The sequence below is a fragment of the Cylas formicarius genome, unplaced genomic scaffold (assembly GCF_029955315.1).
Source record: "Cylas formicarius isolate icCylForm1 unplaced genomic scaffold, icCylForm1.1 PGA_scaffold_1__22_contigs__length_36826433, whole genome shotgun sequence".
Taxonomy (NCBI): Eukaryota; Metazoa; Arthropoda; class Insecta; order Coleoptera; family Brentidae; genus Cylas; species Cylas formicarius.
This window is the reverse complement of record NW_026844264.1, coordinates 12,118,926-12,139,579: the sequence shown is the minus strand read 5'-3', so window position 1 is coordinate 12,139,579 and position 20,654 is coordinate 12,118,926. Positions and strand designations below refer to the sequence as shown.

General features: G+C 35.1%; 2 protein-coding genes across 6 annotated transcripts in view; both read left to right on the top strand.

Moving 5' to 3' along the window:
• The first annotated feature begins 416 nt into the window (after positions 1–416).
• Positions 417–7,515, top strand: LOC132696878 (probable citrate synthase 1, mitochondrial). The gene is made up of 5 exons (XM_060661972.1): positions 417–560; positions 2,069–2,230; positions 3,946–4,420; positions 5,898–6,451; positions 6,969–7,515. The coding sequence occupies exons 1-5, from the start codon at positions 516–518 to the stop codon at positions 7,131–7,133; spliced, it is 1,401 nt and encodes a 466-aa protein (XP_060517955.1). The 5' UTR covers positions 417–515; the 3' UTR covers positions 7,134–7,515.
• Positions 7,516–9,641: 2,126 nt separating this feature from the next.
• Positions 9,642–20,654, top strand: part of LOC132696055 (nuclear factor of activated T-cells 5) — a 35,859-nt gene continuing 24,846 nt past the window's right edge. Inside the window, exons 1-2 of one of the 5 annotated variants that reach the window (XM_060660604.1) lie at positions 9,642–10,028; positions 10,090–10,423. The gene's annotated coding sequence lies outside the window, so the exon portion shown is untranslated. Of the gene's footprint in view, positions 10,029–10,089; positions 10,424–12,423; positions 12,704–12,789; positions 12,805–17,145; positions 17,357–20,654 lie in introns of those variants that run through there. The other 4 variants (XM_060660606.1, XM_060660602.1, XM_060660605.1 and 1 more) reach the window with 4 other exon arrangements.

Here is a 20,654-nt window from a genome sequence, read left to right as displayed (position 1 = left end):
GTTACAAACAGTTTTCAAGTCGTTTTCAATCTGTTTGTGTAAGTTTAATCAAAAATTATAACTAACAACTGACAAGCCTCCTTTTTATTTGTCTATTTAGATTCTACAGGTACTTATTTAAGTTTTTTTATAACTTTTATTGTGGTTCTCTACAATTTTTTGATCTGTTATATGTAATCTCAGAGTAAAAACAGTGAAAATCTAAATACATTATTTATCAAAAAAGTGCTTTGCCTCCTTCCATTCAGTTGCGCCATCTAGTTGGCGGAATATTAACGAATTGAGACTCTGTCGTATTTCTCAAATATCATCCATGCCATAGATCCCTTTAAGCATAATTCTAAACTGTGATCAACTATCCAGACGTGGACTGTTCTGTGACGCCTGTGTTTTAAAAATAATTTTAGTCTGTGAGTATTGCGTTAGTGCAATTCGTCGGCTGAGGAGGTGCGTTGCTGTACGGCAAACAGACGGTCTCAGTGGGGTGCAAAAATTTAAAATTTACAAGTAACGAAATGGCGTTGTTTCGCATAACTACCACAAGATTCGCCGACACACAGGTAAGATTGTTTTTTTCTTATTTTTCTTTCCCTAAATGATAGGTATTTCCCACCATCCTTGACCATCGATTTTTGAATGGGGATTTGGCGCCTCGAGCTGTGATTTAAAAAAGTCAAGGAAATTTCAGATCAGTACACGACATTTTGGTGTGTGAAATCGTAGTTTTTAATACACAAATTTAGTCAAAGACGTCCTTGAATGTGAACTAATGATAGTTACGTAAGGTTTATCCGAAACCACTTTTTATGCCTTGGAGGTTATCTGAAAAATACTCACTGATCATAAAGTACCATGTTCCTACTGGGATTTTGTGAAAATTGGTCAATAATCACTTTTTAAAACCACAGTAGAATTAACTAGTTGTAGTTATATTATTAACTTATTAAAGTATAAATTTTACTAACACTTTAATAAAGCTTACGATAGTTTGATGAGGGTATATAACGGTAAAAATTAGTAATTCGGAAGTAAGGTAAGATATTATTTCTTAAATTCCACAAATAGGTATACTTAAAATAGGCTAATTAAAATTACTTTAGTTCTCGTCTTATCTTTCGAGGTTCGAGCCTCTAAAGATTACACACGTCGGTGAATGCTTTTACTTCGATTTATCTCGACTTGAACAATACTTTATAGGAATTTTTGTCGATTTTGATAGGCGCCTATCGATTGAAATTGATCTGAAAAAGATAAAAAGAGGTGACCCTCTAATCGTACAATATATGGTCCCACTCGTATTCAGCTTAGTTTTTTTATCAATGGTTCATTAATAAGAACATCAAAAGAAAAATTGTAAAATCTACTCATGCAAATGTATTTTAATGCAATGCAAATACACGCTTCTTAGTGGGTCGTCTAATTTCTAGATATGTTGAAAGAAATATTTTAGTTATAAGCCTTGGGAGTCCAGGTAGGTGACCTTGAAAATGGTTCTATGTTAATTTGCTCACGGGAATATAACTAAGTGCATGTTATGTTAAAAAATTCTAAATGATATTTTAAAAGCATATTGCATATTGCTAATGGTCACGGTAAATATATTTTCATTCCGATTACGGGCGGGACCTTGAGTGCAATAAGGAAAACTTGTCATTTCTACCGTTAAGTTATTTCATTCCTTTCTCCGTCAAAATTCAATGTAGCTGATATTTAGTTAGGGTATGTTGGGACAAAAATGGGTTTCGCCTGTTTTTCTAGCTAGATATTTGTTAGACGTTCCTCCTCGTACTTTCTAAATAATTATTTCCCTGTCCTGCACCACCTTATTTGAAGAGTTGATTGTAAAGAAGCACTTAAAACGGGTTGTTCAAGACATTTACTTACTTTAAAATCTTTATTTCTTTTTGCAATTAGTGGTGCTTGTTCTAACGGCTATATTTCGAATCTGTCTAGTCAACTTTATCAAGTTTATTAAACCATATTTTTTTCGGAACCTGTCTACGGTTTCCGCTTACTTGCCCACCCTGTATATATATTTTTTGTACCTTGACACATTTTTTTTTAACAGAAGATTGTTCCACAAGTGAGCGTCATTCTGAGACAGCTGAGTGATGCTTCTACCGATCTCAAAGCCGTTCTGGCCGCCAAAATTCCGAAGGAACAAGAACGCATCGTGAGCTTCCGCAAGAAGCACGGCAACACCAAAGTCGGGGAAGTTACCGTCGACATGGTAAGTTGTCCGGCTCGCCTTGTATAACTTGTGTTTTGTTGAAGAAAACCGATAACTCAAATCGAAGAAATCATTACATTATCACGTCGCGTCCTTTTTGTGATCTTCGTTTATCTCTGCTTCGGTTATGTAATCCAAAAAAAAGCAATGCAATTGCCATTCCGAGCGGGTGTGCTCTGGGTTATCTTCATTAGTATAATAATGGCGTGACATCAATAATGATTTGTTCAACTATTTATCGGGCTTACGGTGTCCTTGCTGCTGAATATGTTCGATTGGCGCTATTTTAAATTGAAATTACTTGCACGCAAACCCGTTTTTAGGCAAAAAAAGTACGACAGTCATCATCCTAGCGACGGTACTCAAATAGAGTATATATATCTACAAATACGAGCCGTCCAAATCGAAATTGCATATAGCGTTAAAACATATACGTTGCATTATTAATGGGTTGTTGTTCAACGTTTTGGGTTTATTTTTAGGTTGTTTTGGGAACTTTGGACGGTGAACTCGAAAATTAAAAATCGTGCCACCAAACTACATAACTTGAATAAATTTATCTGTTCAAATTTATTAAGTGCTAATATGGAAAGAGCTATCCAGTTTTCTTTTTAATTGAGCAATTACGCACTTAATCTAATATTAATAAAAAATCACGCCGATGACGTTGGGATTGCATTTTACGATAAGATTAAAGTGACGTCAACAACAGAAATTTTTATTATCGAGGTAAAGTCATTTATTTACTATTTATTTTTGTAAAATCAAACTGGGAAGTTGATTGACGTGACTTTACAAAAATCCAAATAGCATTAGACGGCTGTATTGAAAATTGCTTTCGCTGACGTCACATTAAACTTGTCGTTAACTTTCTGAAAGATATTTATTCACTTAAGCCGTCTGGGTCTATAGATTTGAAGGTTTCCAAAAGTTACGATGTTTATTTGCCAAGTCGTCGGAGTTTCTACAAAGTAAATTTGCTTTAAGCTTGTTTTAATGAATAAATATATCTTAGGCACAGTACGCACAGACCTCTAAAAATGTAATTGTATTGCTTATTTTACAAATTCGGAATTAACAAATACTGTGTTCGTCAAATAAGGATTTGCGATGTTGTTAAGCCAATAAATTTATCACTACCACATGATTCAGTTTTTAATGTGGCTTTAAAAATTTGCACCTCTCTTATCGTAGAAATTCCGTGGCCAATTTTTTCAACTAAAGTAGTTAAACAAATTTATGAACGTGCATTAAATTTATATTTAGGATTAGACAATTGTGGTGCGTAATTTAAAAAGTATTTTGGGATGACTTTGAAAATTAAAGCTATATCTCCAAATAATCATTCTAATTTATTCTTGGAGTTAAAATTATTCATGCTTCTAAAGGCAATTTTTTTGTTTTACCGCGAGGCTGGCGACAAAAATGTTTTCTTTCAAAAAGTAGAGATTGACGTGCCTTACTGGATTTTGTAAAACAAAAAAGTTGAGTAGGTAGCTTTTCGTCAAGTCTTCACTTGAGTCTCTATAACAATGTGTCTCCATAAATTTGAGATTACTAAATAACTAGACCAGACTGACGTTCATGTAACCGCAGGTTCAAGATCATGAACGTTCTTAAATTCTAAAAGGCTCACAAACTCGTTCTCTTAACTCGTGTTCCCATCTTCTATAAAGAATTTTGACTTTAGTGTGGGGTTTTAAATCGATTTATAGATGTACGGCGGTATGAGAGGTATCAAAGGCCTGGTCTGCGAAACTTCAGTGTTAGATCCGGATGAGGGTATCAGATTCCGCGGCCTATCCATCCCCGAGTGTCAGAAGGTCCTTCCCAAAGCTCCCGGCGGTAACGAGCCCTTGCCCGAAGGTCTTTTCTGGTTGCTCATAACCGGCGACGTACCTACCGAGGCCCAGGTGAAAGCCATCTCCAAGGAGTGGGCCAACAGGGCCGAACTTCCTGCCCATGTGGTAACCCTCCTCAACAATTTGCCGGCGACCGTGCACCCCATGTCTCAACTCTCTGCCGCGATGACCGTCCTCAACAGCGAAAGCAAATTCGCGAAAGCCTATGCCAGCGGCGTCCACAAGTCCAAGTATTGGGAATACGTCTATGAAGACACGATGGACTTGATCGCCAAAGTACCGGTCGTCGCAGCAACTATCTACCGTAACACTTTTAAAGATGGATCTGGTGAGCTCTTTTTTTGTTGTCTTTTTTATCTCTTGTCTGCATTTTCCGATACCTATTTATTTGCAATGCGTTAACTAACTCTCACTTAGACTTCGAATTGCTCTAAGGACGATTCTGCCGATAAATGAAAAACAATTAAATATTGAAACCTGATAGAAATAAATGTATAGCTTTTTATAGTTCAAATAATTACGCTAGTAGTATCTGGATATCGATGATGGCATACTTGTGCATACCAAAACTGAAATGTTATTTATTGAAAACAATATTTTACAGAAACGCAAAAAAACATAAACAAGGCTACACCTAGTTCACAAATAAAGATTTTGGCTCATTGCCATTATGCCACCAAGACCAAGTTAGATCTAAAGAACACCCTGGGATCCTAGCAGGGCGTTTGACTGTATGAACCACGAAATTCTTTTGAATAGGATGGACCAATACGGAATTCGTGGAATAGCTCAGAACTGGTTTAAATCATTCTTAACAAATTATATACAGTATGTTGAAATAAGGCAGGAAAAGGGAAGTTTGTTTATGGATGTATAAAAATGAAAATAACTTACAAAAAAATGGAGATTTTCACTATTATAATACACGTAACAAAGACTGTTTCTCTATAAAAAAAAATAGACTAGAATTTTCAAAAAAACATTTTGCGCACACGGGTGTCAGAGGCTACAATAAACTTTTGTCCCGAGCCAAAAAAGCAGTAGCAATATAAACATTTTTAAATCCAAAAAAAAAATTTTACTTATTAATGTTTGTTATCACTGTATTGTTCTGTCAGAAATTTTTAATGTGGTTTTCTGTCTCATTTGCGGGATCTATATTGTGTACCTAAGTTTGACCTAGTTAACGAAATCTATAATACATGGATTGTTTTCTAAATATGTGGAGTAATAAAAATATAGAATAAAATAATGTATTTTAAATAAATAAATAGTAAAGCACATAGCACAGTCTACTATAAAAGGTGTTTCACTTATATTTATATTTTGTTTAAAAAAATTCCGCACTATTTAAAAACATCTCTGGGCCCATTTAAATATCAATATATAATTAATATTACATGAGCGACTTTCTTTTGCTTTTTTATGTAGTTTTCTTTAAGTGGATATCGTAGAAGTAATTCTTTTTCTGTCATTTTTCCTTGTTTTCGTGCAGTGCTTTTTGTAGAGGATTTAGAACTTTAGTGTAATTTGCATTGTCAACATTAAAAATATATAGTTTACCTTGAGAGCTCAACTAGAATCTTCTTTAAATTGAATTTCCGCCTCCTTTTGGCTTGTAAAATTGGTTATCGCATATAGATGCTGATTTAAAAAGAAAAACAATACGGTAAATTAATACAGGCAATTTTAGAATTGGCTTTATGGTTTTGCTTAGTCTACGTGTTTCCCCTGATATTAATACTGATTTTGTATAACGTGAGCGTATAAGAAACGTATTTAATAAAATTCTCAACAAATTAAAGGTATTGGCGCGATCGACACGACGAAAGATTGGAGCTACAACTTCGCACATATGCTCGGCTATGACAACCCCGAATTCATCGAACTAATGAGGCTGTACTTGACGATTCACAGCGACCACGAAGGCGGCAACGTGTCGGCGCATACCGTCCACCTCGTCGGATCCGCCCTCAGCGATCCCTATCTCTCTTTCGCCGCCGGCATGAACGGTCTAGCGGGTCCCCTCCACGGCCTAGCCAACCAAGAAGTACTCATTTGGCTTATGAAGCTACGTCAGCAGATCGGCGACAAGTATAATGAGCAACAGTTGAAGGATTTCATCTGGAAAACGCTCAAATCTGGTCAGGTGGTGCCCGGATTCGGGCACGCGGTCTTAAGGAAAACCGATCCCCGATACACGTGCCAGAGGGAGTTCGCCCAGAAGCATTTGCCGGAAGATCCGCTGTTTAAGCTCGTATCGGACATTTACAAAGTGGTGCCTCCAATCTTGCTCGAACTCGGCAAGGTAAAGAACCCGTGGCCCAATGTGGACGCCCATTCGGGCGTTCTTTTACAGGTAAGGTTACTTGGTTATTGAACAGGGTTATCAGCCATCCAGTATTTCTATAGGTTTTCCCAGTAAGGGTCAGGGAGTTATATTAATTTTAGCCAAAATTTCTGAATTGATGAAAAACTAGAAAAAAATATTTCATAACGATCTTCTTTAAAAGTTTATGATATATCTTATTTTTGAGAAAAAAAGATTAGAAATTGTTTATGTTATTTCTGTATAATACCACAAAGGCACCACTTTTTATACATTTTTAGAAATACCGGCTTAAGTATATACAAAATCCTAACAATTTCTGAATGCAATTTTGACCAAGTAAGCTTTTAATGTATTGTATTTGAGTATGGAAGTTCCCTCATTGGCAAACTTAACCTCTGTAGAAAGAAAATTATTAGAATATATCAAGCTTAGTCGGCCTATCATTAAAAGTTTATTTGGTTCAGACTATATGAGAGCCTACTCACATTTTCCTGGACTTCCTGTGTAAAAAAAACGTTGTAGTGATAAAAAAAATAAATTTCAGTATTACGGACTGAAAGAGATGAACTACTACACCGTTCTGTTTGGAGTTTCGAGGGCGCTGGGAGTGTTGGCGTCTCTCGTGTGGGATCGCGCCCTCGGCCTGCCCATCGAAAGGCCCAAGTCGATGTCAACGGACGGCCTCATAAAAGCGCTCAAAGCGAATTAAGTAACAGTCAACCTAACCGCAAATTTAACTGTAAATTTAGAGCAGAGATGAAAAGCAGTCGTCGAAGCCGAGTTTTGCAACGACTTCGTTCGGGTTTTTATAATGTGATTGTCTGAGTGATTTTAAGTTATAGTACTTTCGGTGTTCGCGCTGCTCCTCATATAGATACAAAAGTTCAAAGCGTCAGTTTGTCAGGGCATCTCTCTGGACCTATTTGTTTTTATTTATTTTATTTATAACGGGAAAAGCTTTTTCTTTCAGATGTTCATAATATAGGCTCGGAGGACTCAAGTATTTAACGTTATTGTACAGTTTTTTTTGTATAGTTGTTGAGTAATTGAAAAGTAATATCAATAAATAAGACAATACTTATTTAAATTAATTGGTGTTTTAATTTGACCACGACGTATATAGAAATTTAAAAAAAAAATCCCTTTTTCAAAATTACAAAATTTAACATTTTTACAAATGCTTCTGTTGGTAGAACCTTTAAAAAATAAAATGCAACAAAATCTCACAAAACAGAAAATAATATATCTTTTGGAAGAAAATTACTTTTTTTTCTTTTACACTAAACATGTTTAAAAACGAATTGAATTTGACATATATTATCATATACCTGATGATTTTTGATATATATTCTTAAACGTGGAGCCATCATATTTTAATGATTTTTTTTATTTACTAGTAAAATAACTACAAAATGAAATAATTATTAAATAATAATAATATATTTACCAAAACATTAAATAATTTACAGTTATTCTACTTTTTTATAATACAGCAAATACAATACAAACCCACTAAACAAATCTCTTGACCGCGGGCAGCGTTAATAAATATATTATATTTTTCACGAACTTGTAACGCAATTAACTGTCTATAGCACCACCAACAATCAACGATAGAATTAAAATTATTATTTAACTAACAAAGTGTATCTTAAGTTCTAGTAGATATAAACAACATAATAATTGAGCCAACAAGATAAAATCAACAGTTCAATGAATTATTTAAAAATATATTTAAAGATAAAATTAATTGCAGTTTTATGCCTACTATTTTATTTATTTTTTAATATAATGAATAATAAATACGTATTTCAAGAATCTATAAAAAAAGTTCAGTTATCCAAAGTTTACATTTTTTTTAAATAAATTTAGAGAATTTATTTTTTAATATCTTTAGGTAGGCAATTATAGAATTTTGGAGCAAGGTATGGCATGTTGATACTATAGTCTTCTTAAGAATTGGCAATATATATTTGTTACAAATAATATAGTAACACAATATAGGTGTGATCAGTTTACTTCAGGAGAATTTAACGCAATATATAACGCAAGTGTATTAAGGGCGCAGAAATCCTTTTTAACTTTGTGAGACTGACCGAAAATAAATAATAATTCTTCTTTTCAATCTAATATTTTCCTTGAACAATTTTCTGTAGTTATTACTATTCAAATTTCCAGTGGTTTTGACAAATTAAACTGGAACAAATTATCAGGTCTGGACAGAAATTTAAATTATCAATTTCAAATAAGAGGGTAAAATAATTGTATAAAAAAAAGGTTGAACACATGGTAAAAAGTTTCCTACTTTTTTCCGTTATAAGTTATCTCACTGTGATTACCTACTGCGTATATCTAATACCTACTGATTTAAAATGGTTTTCGTAGTTAAAATTAAATCCAACATAGCTAAAACTCCCACAAATTTAATCAGACCTGGTGTGAAATTCAAATCCAACAGGATTGCTTCTGATTAGAATGGAGTGGCTTAATCGTATAATAAATTCTACTTGAATGTCTCAACGAGTCGCAATAAATATTTATTTGCCGAGCCATTGGATTTTTAAGATCCGCTTTGAACTCTGGAATATAAGTATTGGAAAAAGGTACAACCGAAACACAATTAGGACTACGGGCTGTAATACCCATCCGGAACTGTAAGAACTTTGATCGGTGGGCCAGGAATCAACTTTATTTAGCAATACCAATTAATTACAACAGCATTCACTTCAGGTTATTTGTTTTAGTTAATTCATAATCATATTAAAATTTCTTCTGTTGGATTACTTATTATTAATGAGTACATGAGCTACTAGATATATAGATGCTCTGGCTATGCTGGTAATACAGAAATTTTTGAACCGACGATCAAAAAAATATTAAGGTAGGCCATTTAATATGCGTATGCGCGGTCATATGAAATTTCATTTTTAACCAATGACCTTGGAGCATTCAACAAACAACATGGCCGCTGACAGATCGTCAATAAGTTCGGGTGCGGAATTTTTACGGCAGCGTTTTGTCAAAATATGCCTAGTTTTTGTTAAGTTTGAGTAAAGTCTGAGAAAACGAGTTAAGTGTGAGGAAATCGCCGTTTAGACAGAAAATGGCACAAGGTTAGTGGGTGAAATGTAAAGGCATGCGGGGAATAGTATATTACCGTAACAGAGCAACTATGTTATCTAGATGTTTCAAACTAACCAGCAACCTAGCAACGCAAACACGAACATGGCCTATGACAGTTCGTAAATTCGACAGGTTTCAGTGTAGATCTAACATTATATTGTCAAAATATGTTCAGATCTCTTTAAATGTTCTGGAAAAGCAAGTTAAGTATGTGGAGATCGCTGTTTAGAAAGGAAATTCCGCAAAGTGAAGGTTAGCGAAACAAATATAGTGGCATGGGTGGAATATTGTTCCTTTCTCTATGAAAATATCATATAGCCAACCGCAATCTAGTTTTCTACCGGCAGCATGATTTTTGACAGATTGTGACGATTTACGATTGCAACTACAGCCGCTCTTTAGAGCTGGAGGAGAAAATATGGCTTAAATTTTTTGGCTGCTTCTGCTTTCAGCGATGCAGCGGAAGTCAGAAAAAATTTTGGTAAAATTTGGTGTCTTACCAAAATTAATCTATCCATTATTAATATGGTCTTGTGTTTTAGGGTTCGGTGTAGTCAGCGCTTTGTATAGGCGCTGTCTGGCGGTGGATACAGCCAATTTTTATCGATAACGATAATGATGACTATCCTATGTCGATTTATTGGTTGCATATTACTTTTTGTATGATATGTTCTACAAATCCCAAATAATTAATATTTGGTTGTGGGACTTAAGAATACATTAAGTGAAGTGGAATTATATCAGTTTACAATGCATTATTTAATCACCTTTTTGGTGGATACTGCCGAACAAAGGGAAATCGGTTATTGCTTTTGCGACCCTTACTCGATAATAAATTTAATTATTTTTGTGAGGTTGAGGACTGGTTATCAATAGGTGAGTTACTCAGTAAACAGATAAAGAAAAGAGGTGTCTGCGTCGAAACTTGTGATAGAAGTTCGCTTATAATTTTTTTTAATAATCAGTAGTTATATGATTTAAACTGCGATAACTAAATTTGCGTGCGCTACAATCATTAGGTTCGCAATGTAGTAATTTTTGACGATGCTGCATTTAGAGGTTATGTTTTTGGTTAGTGTGATTTTGTCAGTTTGGCGCTTCTCAAAAAGTGTTTTGTGTAATAATAGTAAAAGTATTAATAGATAATTAACTACCTATCTAAATTTCGGCTGTTTAATTTGTGAAATAAATTGCCCTTTCACTTATGAAACTCGTTCAAATTCCGTAACACTACTTTATAGCTCTAAATTTTTTATTCGCCATTCAACATATACCCGACGGCAAGCTTCTAAGTTATTTGGCTAAAAAGTCATTTGGTGGTGGCTGGTCAATCAGCCTTAGGTTGGTTATTATAATTTCGTAGCGCTATCCGCGGGTGCAAAACAAATTTCCTAAGTACTCTTTTCGTATATGCTTAACAGAGTTTTGTTTACTTCCGTAGACACAGAGGAACGCACCTACACAAATCAGAAATGTGCATCGAACCTAATATGAAGTCGAAGAGTGTTGATAATACGTAAACAAAACAATATTGATTTTATGAGATGTGGCTATTTTTAGATTGATATCCAGATACAAAAATGTCTTATTCGCGACGAATATTTCGTCGTTTTCATTATTGAACAAAAAAAAAATATATTTTAGTTTTCTGTGACCGCGAGCATTGAATTAGTTCAAATTTCTTCTAATTTCTAGTTCTAATTTCAATGAAATGAAGTATTGAGGATCCAAAAATGTACGACTTTACTCAAGTATTTGTAACCCTAGCCAATCCTCCTACTCTACACCCTTTATTTTAAATTGGAAGAAAGATCACGGACCATAACTTAAGAACGATGCCCCTGTCATGTGACACAACAAAGTCCACTCTCTAATAACAATATGTATAATAAAAACAAATTGGCTTTATTATCTATCCGCTTCGTGGCCGCACGATTTATGAAAGAAGAGTATATTGTTTTCTTATCAAATGATAAATAATGCTCAATAGTCAACGACTCCATCGTCAGCACAATGCCAGACATCGCAAATAACGTCGGCGATGATATTAATATATTATATTAATTATTGGTAAGACGAAACGACTTTCGCATTAAGCAGTGTGCTTTTTAAAGCTGGAAATAATAATAAATTAGTATTAAACATGGACGCACTATTATAACTGTTCATTTTCTTTCGGAAAACTGGCATCCTTTCGAAATCCTTGTAATTTGCAAAATAAATTTCTAAAGTTTTGTGATTAAGTCGTCATTGTCATATTTGGATATTTTCATTCCCTCGGAAGCTACAGGGTGATATGACTTCAAAATAAATACATTTATGCCAAAAAGTCTATATGTGTTGCATGAAGCGTGAATTGTTATACAACAAAATAAGGAAATTTTAAACTGGCAACTCGAAATAATGATGAACATTTTCCCTATCATGTCTTTGTTTTCTCTCTATACACCCCTCATATTATAGTGACAATTTTAAACGAGGTAAATGTGGTCCAAGGTGTAATCTAAATTTGAAACGTCTATCCTTCACAGCCGCACACTGTAGTCATACAATGAACGGAGAAATGAACTGAATGATCGGTAATGTTTGTCGTTGTCAGTTTAATTTCGCTTATTTAGCGCATTGCATTGGCTCGTTGTGCTCGGCTACTGTCACAGTCGTGGTTGCTCCGGGTGTGATGTCTAGATTTTTGCGGTCCTTCGATCCGGCTTTCGGTTCGAAAACAAAAAACCGCGTCGAAGTGGTGTGCTAAGCGAAAATTTCCCACGTGAACGAGCCACCAAAACGGAAAACCGATTTACCAAGTTTCAAATAAATTGTTATATGCTTGTTGGCGGTTAAAGTTGACGGGATGCAACGCATGCGCACTGACCACACTGCCGTTTCGTCAACACCGTGCGTTGTCGCGACCTTTCGTGAAACTTGAACCGATTTAGTATCATAACAACTGTTGCGTGGTAAATTTAGTTGCCAAGATCGATGGTAGAGGTTATTCGAAACGTCACTATATAAACACTACATTTTCTGTCGGAAAAACGCGACACCCGCGTGAATCTACTTCGTCAGTAGTTTGCGAACTCAATTCTCCTGTGATATAAACCGCTTTCCGCCTGTGATATGGTTATAAACCAACTTCGTCGTGAACTGTGATAAAAGGTAAGCCGGCCATTATTAATAACATGCGTATTTTTAGTTGACGATGCACCAGCGATCGAATTTAATTTAATTGCAATGGCGCTGGTTGAATAAATAAACAGGTAAGTGCTGATTGCTGGATGATTTGTTGGGCGTTCTTAATTTTCAAACTCATGTGGGTATACTTTTACCTACTCTGGCGTTTATTGCGTGATCTTCTTAACTCCTAATTCGTTAAATATTATGGTTATAAAATTTGTTTATATTTCAGTAGTGACACAATTCCGGGCAGGTTCAAAAACCCGAAATTACCACATACCCATGAGATTTAAATAAAAAAAAGAAACCGGTTTTGTGATAAATGGCCGAATGTAGTCAAAACAAATCAATAATACTAGAGTTAACAAAAATGCTGAAGTAAACACGATTAACATAAAATTATACTTAATTGGGAGGTAAATGTAAAACGTGTTGCCTATCGTACGTGATCAAATATCATAACCGCGGAACATGCTCTGTGCGTTAACATTACCTAATTATTGGCTCATTTGTAAAGGCGATTACTCCAGAATGTTATCGCGATGTTTACGTTCGAGCCGCCCGGAGCCAGTTTTTCCGAAAAAATAGGAAATAAAGTGATTTTACGGGCGATCGAACGAGACATGGCGCCATATGTGAATTAGTGTTTACACTTACTGGTATTAATTGCGCAGTTGACGGTAAATATACGGATGCCTACATTACAGAATCCGACATGTCATTGATACCAAAAATATCAAAAATGTTGTCAATCTTGGCATATTAAATGCGGACTATTGATGCCAAATGTCTGTCTGCGCTTGTCAAAACAAAAAATACCAATGGGAAGAATGTTAGAACTTGTTGAAGGTGCTGTAGAGTAGAGCGGGCATAAAAGGCAATGAAGCGTCAAATTCAAGTTGATGGATGCCCTTTGCCTTTGGCGCAAATAATTTAGGTATTACAATTATGTTAATGTTGATAAGTCTATGCACTAATTACACCTAAGTAAAGATGTTAGTTGGATTGTGGTGTACAATACATTACCGATGCAATTTATTATTTTAAGTATGATTTAAGGGGCTTAGAAAATCAGAAAAAGCGAATTGTTTTTTTCAACGTTTTACCTATTTGAATAATCGAATCTTGTCACATCAGCAATTATTTATCTCATTGGATTTGCGTTCTAATGTTCTTGGAAACAACATAATGTGTAATCGTATTATTACTTGTATTAACTCGTTTTAAATTGGGGAATACCCAGGAAATAATCACCCAATAAACACGCAATTTTGTTAGGGATAGAGGGAACCAATTTACAAACTAATCTTTCAAGTTTTTTCAGTGTTAAATTTTGCTTTGACATTTTTTTTTTTGCAAAACCAGCTACTGCCGACTGGGTAGGGCGCGTAAAAGGTTCGATGAAGAAAATTGTCACGCTTGCAACGCAGAACGCACATTGCAAGGAAATCAATAATAGCTTTCATAAATCGACGTCACCCGAACAATGTACCGGGGCCACTAAAATCGACGAATCTGCTCCCAATAATTGACGTCTCTATTAAACGGCCATTAAGAAAATCGTTCGGCAAGCAACTCCATTTCCTTGTCACAAAATAGATTCTGTCGCGTTTTATTTTTTTTAGATGCTCCTAATTATAATTAAGATGAAGAACCAAAAAAAAAAACCATAATGCTAGCTATAAATATAATTTATTGAAATTCTAAATCGGTAAATGATAAGTGAAGTGCTTGCTTAAAATTTGCGATTTCTCGCACTACCAAAAAGCATTTTTTTACATTATATAATTAATAATTATATAAATAATGTAGGTTTTTGTTGACGACTGGGGGAAAAGATAAGATAAGATTGCACGTCACGGCCCAGAAATCAATCACTGCGCTTCTCAGCTATGAACTGGCGTGGCGCATGCACTATCTTAATTATCAAACTGTCTCAAGGTGATCACCGCTATTATTTCACTTTTTAGTCTATCCAATTTTGTTTCAATTACCAGTACCATCAAATCCATCCCAGTTTCCAAAAAATAAAAAAAAAGTAAATATTGCTCAAAGATTCTTCGTTGAGTCGGTCCTACGACGTCTGCTTTTAAATTATGCGGTCCCGCGTTTACAAAAACTTATTTTTGCGCACAATTTTTTGTTCTGGTGACGTTGAAGGTAAACCGAATTTAATCCACGTAAATTGTTTCGAAACCGGTTCGAGCCGGTTTCGTCGGAATAAATTATAATTGAATAAAAAACAAAGTGGTAAAATATACCTACAACAACAATCTGGTCAACATTCAAATTTGACGTAGGCATGTATTCCGTTTTGGGCGTGATTGCACTCTCTCTATGAAAAAATGAGTCTATTAATTTAGGGTCATCCATAAATTACGTCATTCTCTTTCCCCCGATGTGATGTGGAATATTGTGATATTTTAACTTACTAAAGATTAAGTACTTTGGTTTCAATGTTTTATGAAAGAAGCGATACAACAATTAATTTATCCCTTTTATGGCTGCTACTACAACTTCTAAGTAAACGAGAATTCTCAATAAAACATCGAAATCATTAACTCGAATAAGGTACGCAAGCTCCTACTGGCAATGGCTTGTCGGCTAACGTAGTGTTTCTCGTTACTCGTAGTGGCTCGATGGTCGAGGAAGGTCGCATCCGTAAATAGTCAAATTTCTGCTGACTAGGCGTATTTTCGGTATTTTACACCAGTTGCCATTAAACAAACCTTGTTTGACATTCACATGCGAGTTGGGGCCAGTTATCCGAAATGAGAGCAAATGGGGTTTGCCTAATTCCATCTTACACAGAAATATACTTGAATAACAAAAGATGAATATCCAGTAGTTGTGTTAATAAAAAAGAACTTGGGAAGATGAACAAGGCCTCGTTCTGTAGCTGAAAAGAGCGATTCTCTATGATAAAGAACCAATATTAATTTAATTTGAAAAAAAAAAAAGCTAGACAACAACAATAATAAAAAAAGATTGCGTATTCCTTTCTTGCCGCCAAGACTAGTGGAATAAGAGTAGAAAAAATGATCGTGTACGCACAATAAAATTATGCCCACCACGGTCGGTGTAATGTGCAACTGGCAATTATTTGCTACCGATTACCCGTCCATTACTTGCATCGTGTGAGCGAAGCAGGACTTGGTCGTGAATTCATGCGTTCATAAACAATTTCACGAAGTACCGGGGCACTTCGATGCGTTGGGAGGACAAGCTCTTGCGCTGATTTTAGAATTAGAATTAGAAGTAAAGCTTAAACAAAGAAAAAGTAACCGATACACTATCAGGTGACACGTCTAACTAAGAAGTCTACAGTAAGGATTCAATACAGATAACGGAAAAAATCTGTTCCATTGTATTGTCTATCTCTCCATCATTATCATCTAATCAATAGCTTTATCGTTGCAACTATCATCCGCATAATTATGCAGATTATAGTAATATTTCACTCCACGTTTTGTTGTTATTTATTTCAGTTAAATGGGGTAGTCTTGACGCAGCATAAACCTCTCAATGAACTTTACTGAATATTTTTTACTCCATTTACAAATAAAAAACATTATTCTGGCGCTTTAATGGCCGCGGCGATGGATTTAGACCTGCTGCTTTATGCCCATACATTTTCCCTTCTTCTCCCGTAGTTCTAAGGTCTGAACGATTTGAGTCCGCTCCCCTAATGGCGGCCAGATGGTTAGGAGATGAATAGAAGTTTCCTCTCCTAAACATATCCTGCGTATGTTGTTGCCAACCCAAATGACGTCAGTGTCTTTCAGGATTCTTACCATGTACCTACCATATAGTCGATTGCGCGCGAATAAAAACGTTCACCTCCGGCAACGGAGTAACGGACAAAAAAGAAATCGATCAAAAATATGTAGCTAGTGCAAACAAGGAACAATATATTATTCTGCCATCTCGACCCTTACTCGACACACTGGCAAATATTGGTAACGCATCATAGAGCCTTTGTTTATTTTGACTGTGGATTTTTAGAGGTAGGAAAAGTAAGATAGGAAGCAACACCAACAATGAAAACAACAGACTCCCACCCAAAATTGCCGTCGTCCGTCTAACAGCGATAGTGTTTCCAAAGCCTAATTTTCAAGTTGCAACAAGTTGCTGCAATTCGACGCAGCGACTCGCTGCATTTTCTGGTTGTTGCCTGAGAATTTGTACACCTAATCTGTTTTCTTTTTTGACCCGAAATTTGTTCGTGCCATTCGCCGTTGGCCGTTATCAGCAACGTAACCTTAAAAATGCATTTCGATCGTCTAGCACACACACACACGTACACTGTAGACTATATACATACGTTACGATATACCTCGTATATGTTTGTCTTTCTAAAATTAGAACGGAGTTGTTTACCAATTCGTAGCGTCAGTGATAATTGCTTTTGAAACCGACTCGCTTCGTTATCAGACAAATACGTTTTTACTTGCGTTTTAGCGGTTCAAATATGTCGCTCCTGCGAGACGACTTTTCAAAGGTTATTAAACTCTGGCCCGAAAAATTTTAATTGTCAGTGGTGCCAACCTAATTACACGGCCGTTTTCTATATCAAAACCGAAAAAATGTCGCCTGACAGAACCGCGCCAGCTTGATCGTCGTATTATATTCAAGGTATGTTTAATTTGGTTTAAATGCGCTCGAAGGTCATTGTCTATCCGAACGTGGTGTCAAAATTTTATTGTCCGACTTCGGATTTGTGTATACATCGCGTTACTCATAGTCCAGCACTGTTGGTCTGCTAATATTTTTCAAGTTTTTCATCTGCATCAGGTCGAATATTTTGTTTTTAAGGTTATAATTATCGCTTCCGAATAGGTTTGATATTTTATTTATTGTATTTGCGACACTTTAATGATACTTAACGATTGATTATTTTAACGTTTTCAAATCTTGTGCATAGTTCTTGTAATTGTCCTCTATATACGTGTTCCATCTGAAAAGTGCAGAATTGGTTAGTTGGTTCGTTTGTTTTGATCGGATTTGGGCTAGTTTTGACCTTTATTTTGTAGCGTGGACAGGACGTAATTTCTGTTATAATTGAACTGAGGTGGCTTTTACTTGATGATGAAAATTCATTTATCAAAATAAATAAGAACTAAAAGTTTAGATTTTCACGAAATTATATATTATATATTATATATATCAAATGTGATAAAGACACGGTGTTGTCGAATCGATTGTCATGTCAAAATATATAATTTCGTGAAAATCTGAACTTTTAGTTCTTATTTATTCTGTTATAATTATTGAAAAACCGGTAGGCGTCAAAGTGTGGTTGGCCCGCATACCAAACCAAAATTAACAGGAAATCATATTAGGTAGATCGCATAATAAACAGGCATATTTTTCTTTTGTATCAAGCCAATACGTCTTGATGGGCAAATGGCAAAATAGATATTATAGTCATACAGTCATATATACAGTCAGTACATAGTAGAATTAGTAGGTAGTTATTTATAATTGTTTCTAGTTTTTCGTATCAATTAGTTATATATTATTTGTTTGTTTCTTATTGCAACTATATACCAAATTCTTGGTACGTCATACGTCATACAAAAGTAGGTTATGTTTTGCTTTCCATATTATTCGAAACCACATACAAAAAAAATCTGTGCGATTACCTCAGTCTGACCATAGACTTAAAGAAGTCACTGCATTACACAGGAGAAATAAAAACAGCACTCTTGTGAATAACGAAAACATGCGCTATCAGAATCAGAAGTAGTGGAAGAATGGGAAAAGTACGTCAAAAACCTATTTGAAGATAACAGAGCAGTCATGCCAAAGTTGAACGCAGAGACAGGATCATTTACTATAAAAACTGAAGAGGAGAAAGATTTAAATCAAGCCAAAAACAATAAGGCAATTGGACCAGATTAACTACATATACAGCGGATTAAAACATAAGTGAACTCACTGTGCTATTCAACCAGATATACGATACTGGTAATATCCTAACAGACTGGCTAAAATCTGTATTCATCCCAATACCCAAAAAGCCGAATGCAAAAAAAAAACGTTTGGATCATAGCGTTATCAGTTTAATAAGTCATGTGCTTGAGCTACTTCTACACATTCTACAAAAAAGAATCAGCAACAAATGCGAAGAAGCTATGAGTTCGGAGCAATTTGGTTTCAGATGATGCATCGGAACTAGGGAAGCACTTTTTACCATGGAAAAGCTTCTGCAAAGGTGATGGGGGGTGAGGTAGCCTGTTTACTCGTCGCTTAATGATTTTGAAAAAATCTTCGACCGCATTCGATGTCGAACACATTAGGCTGATTTCGCATCTGTACTGTACTGTACCAAACAGCTATTGAGTGTGGTGTGAGGCAAGGTTGTATACTCTCCTCCACCTTCATTAAAGTTTTTTTATGAAATCATATTCAGGGAATGTGTAAGTATTCAAAAAGGAATTGTAATTGAGGGAGAAACAGTTAATAATATACAATATGCCGACGATACCGTAATTACAGCAGAAAATTTCGTAGACCTGTAAAAATTAGTAAATCGAGTCAATAAAGCTTGTCTGAATTGGAGCTATTTACTAACATAAATAAAACTCAATATATGATTGTGAGTAAAGTGACCAGACCCTATTGTTTTTAAACGGAGAACTGTTAGAGAGAGTGGCAAAGCTGAATTGATCCTTCATATAAAATAAGCTGCCACATAGAACAAGCAAGAAATGCATGTCAAATAATACACTAAACATCAAAACATAAGAAAAGTTTATAAAATGTTATATATGGTCGATTCTTATGTGTGGATGCGAAACATGGATGCTTAATAAGGAAATGCTCAATAAGATCGAAGCATTTGAAATGTGGACATACAGGAGAATGCTTAAAATATACTGAACCACAAGAACCACAAATAAAGTTCTCCGAAGAATGGGACACGACAGATTACTTCTGCATATTATCAAGGGACGAAAACCTGAATACCTAGGCCATATAATTAGCGGACATCGATATGACTTTCTTCGACTTATCCTTAACTAAAAATAAAAGGAAAAAAGTTGATTGGGCATAAGAGGCTTTCATAGTTAATAAACCTGAGACAACATGCCTTTAACGCAGATGAGTTACTCCATGTAGCCCAACATTGAGAAAGATATAGGGACATGACACTTGAAGAAGACCAGCGGTTTGAAGTTGGTAACACGAGTAGTTTTTAGTTCTTCATTTTTGTTATTAATAATTTTATCTATGCTTAAGGTGTACATCTAAGTGCAATTGAAAACGAACTGAAGGGTTTTTATTAATGATTAGTTTTGTTTGGCGAATTTTATATAAACATTACACCAAAACATATTTAACATTAAGTTTTTTTGATTATGTCCACCGTAGGGGTTTGTTTTTAAACTAGATGCAGTGTTATTTGCCGTATACATGTTTATACGTCCATAAATTTTTTAAATTTATTATATAGAAAACCTTGGTCTTATACGCTCGCCGGGTTTGGTTTGACAGTTTCGTGGCGGTATACTGATACGCTTTATCGGACCAACCATCCATCCTATTATTAAAAAAATATTTTACGATATTTTCACGTTAGTTTTTCTATTTCCCCCGCGTTTCTATGAAACCGCGTCGTTTTTCGATTGTTAAAAAAAATATACGGGCCGTGAGTGATTTCTCAATAACTTCTTATGGAAAACGCATCTGGTCAACCTCGTAATAATTCCCAAATTAACAGTAAAACGAGTTTGGTTGTGTCGACTTTCACCCAATTAATTAGGTACATGTTGCACCTATCGGGCAACAAGTTTGAAAGATAATTAACATTCGTAAAATAAATTTGTACATCGCAAACTCTTTTCGTTTCAAATAAAAAATAAATTGAGGTGTGATTTCGTCAATAAAATACATAAAAAACACACGTGTTGCTTTTCCTAAAACCCTT

Bases quoted from the DNA above. Each gene is read 5' to 3' on its own strand.
- LOC132696878 (XM_060661972.1), top strand. From the start codon at position 516: ATGGCGTTGTTTCGCATAACTACCACAAGATTCGCCGACACACAG. The intron at 2,231-3,945 runs GTAAGTTGTCCG...ATCGATTTATAG, and splicing joins GGGAAGTTACCGTCGACATG to ATGTACGGCGGTATGAGAGG. The intron at 4,421-5,897 runs GTGAGCTCTTTT...AACAAATTAAAG, and splicing joins CACTTTTAAAGATGGATCTG to GTATTGGCGCGATCGACACG.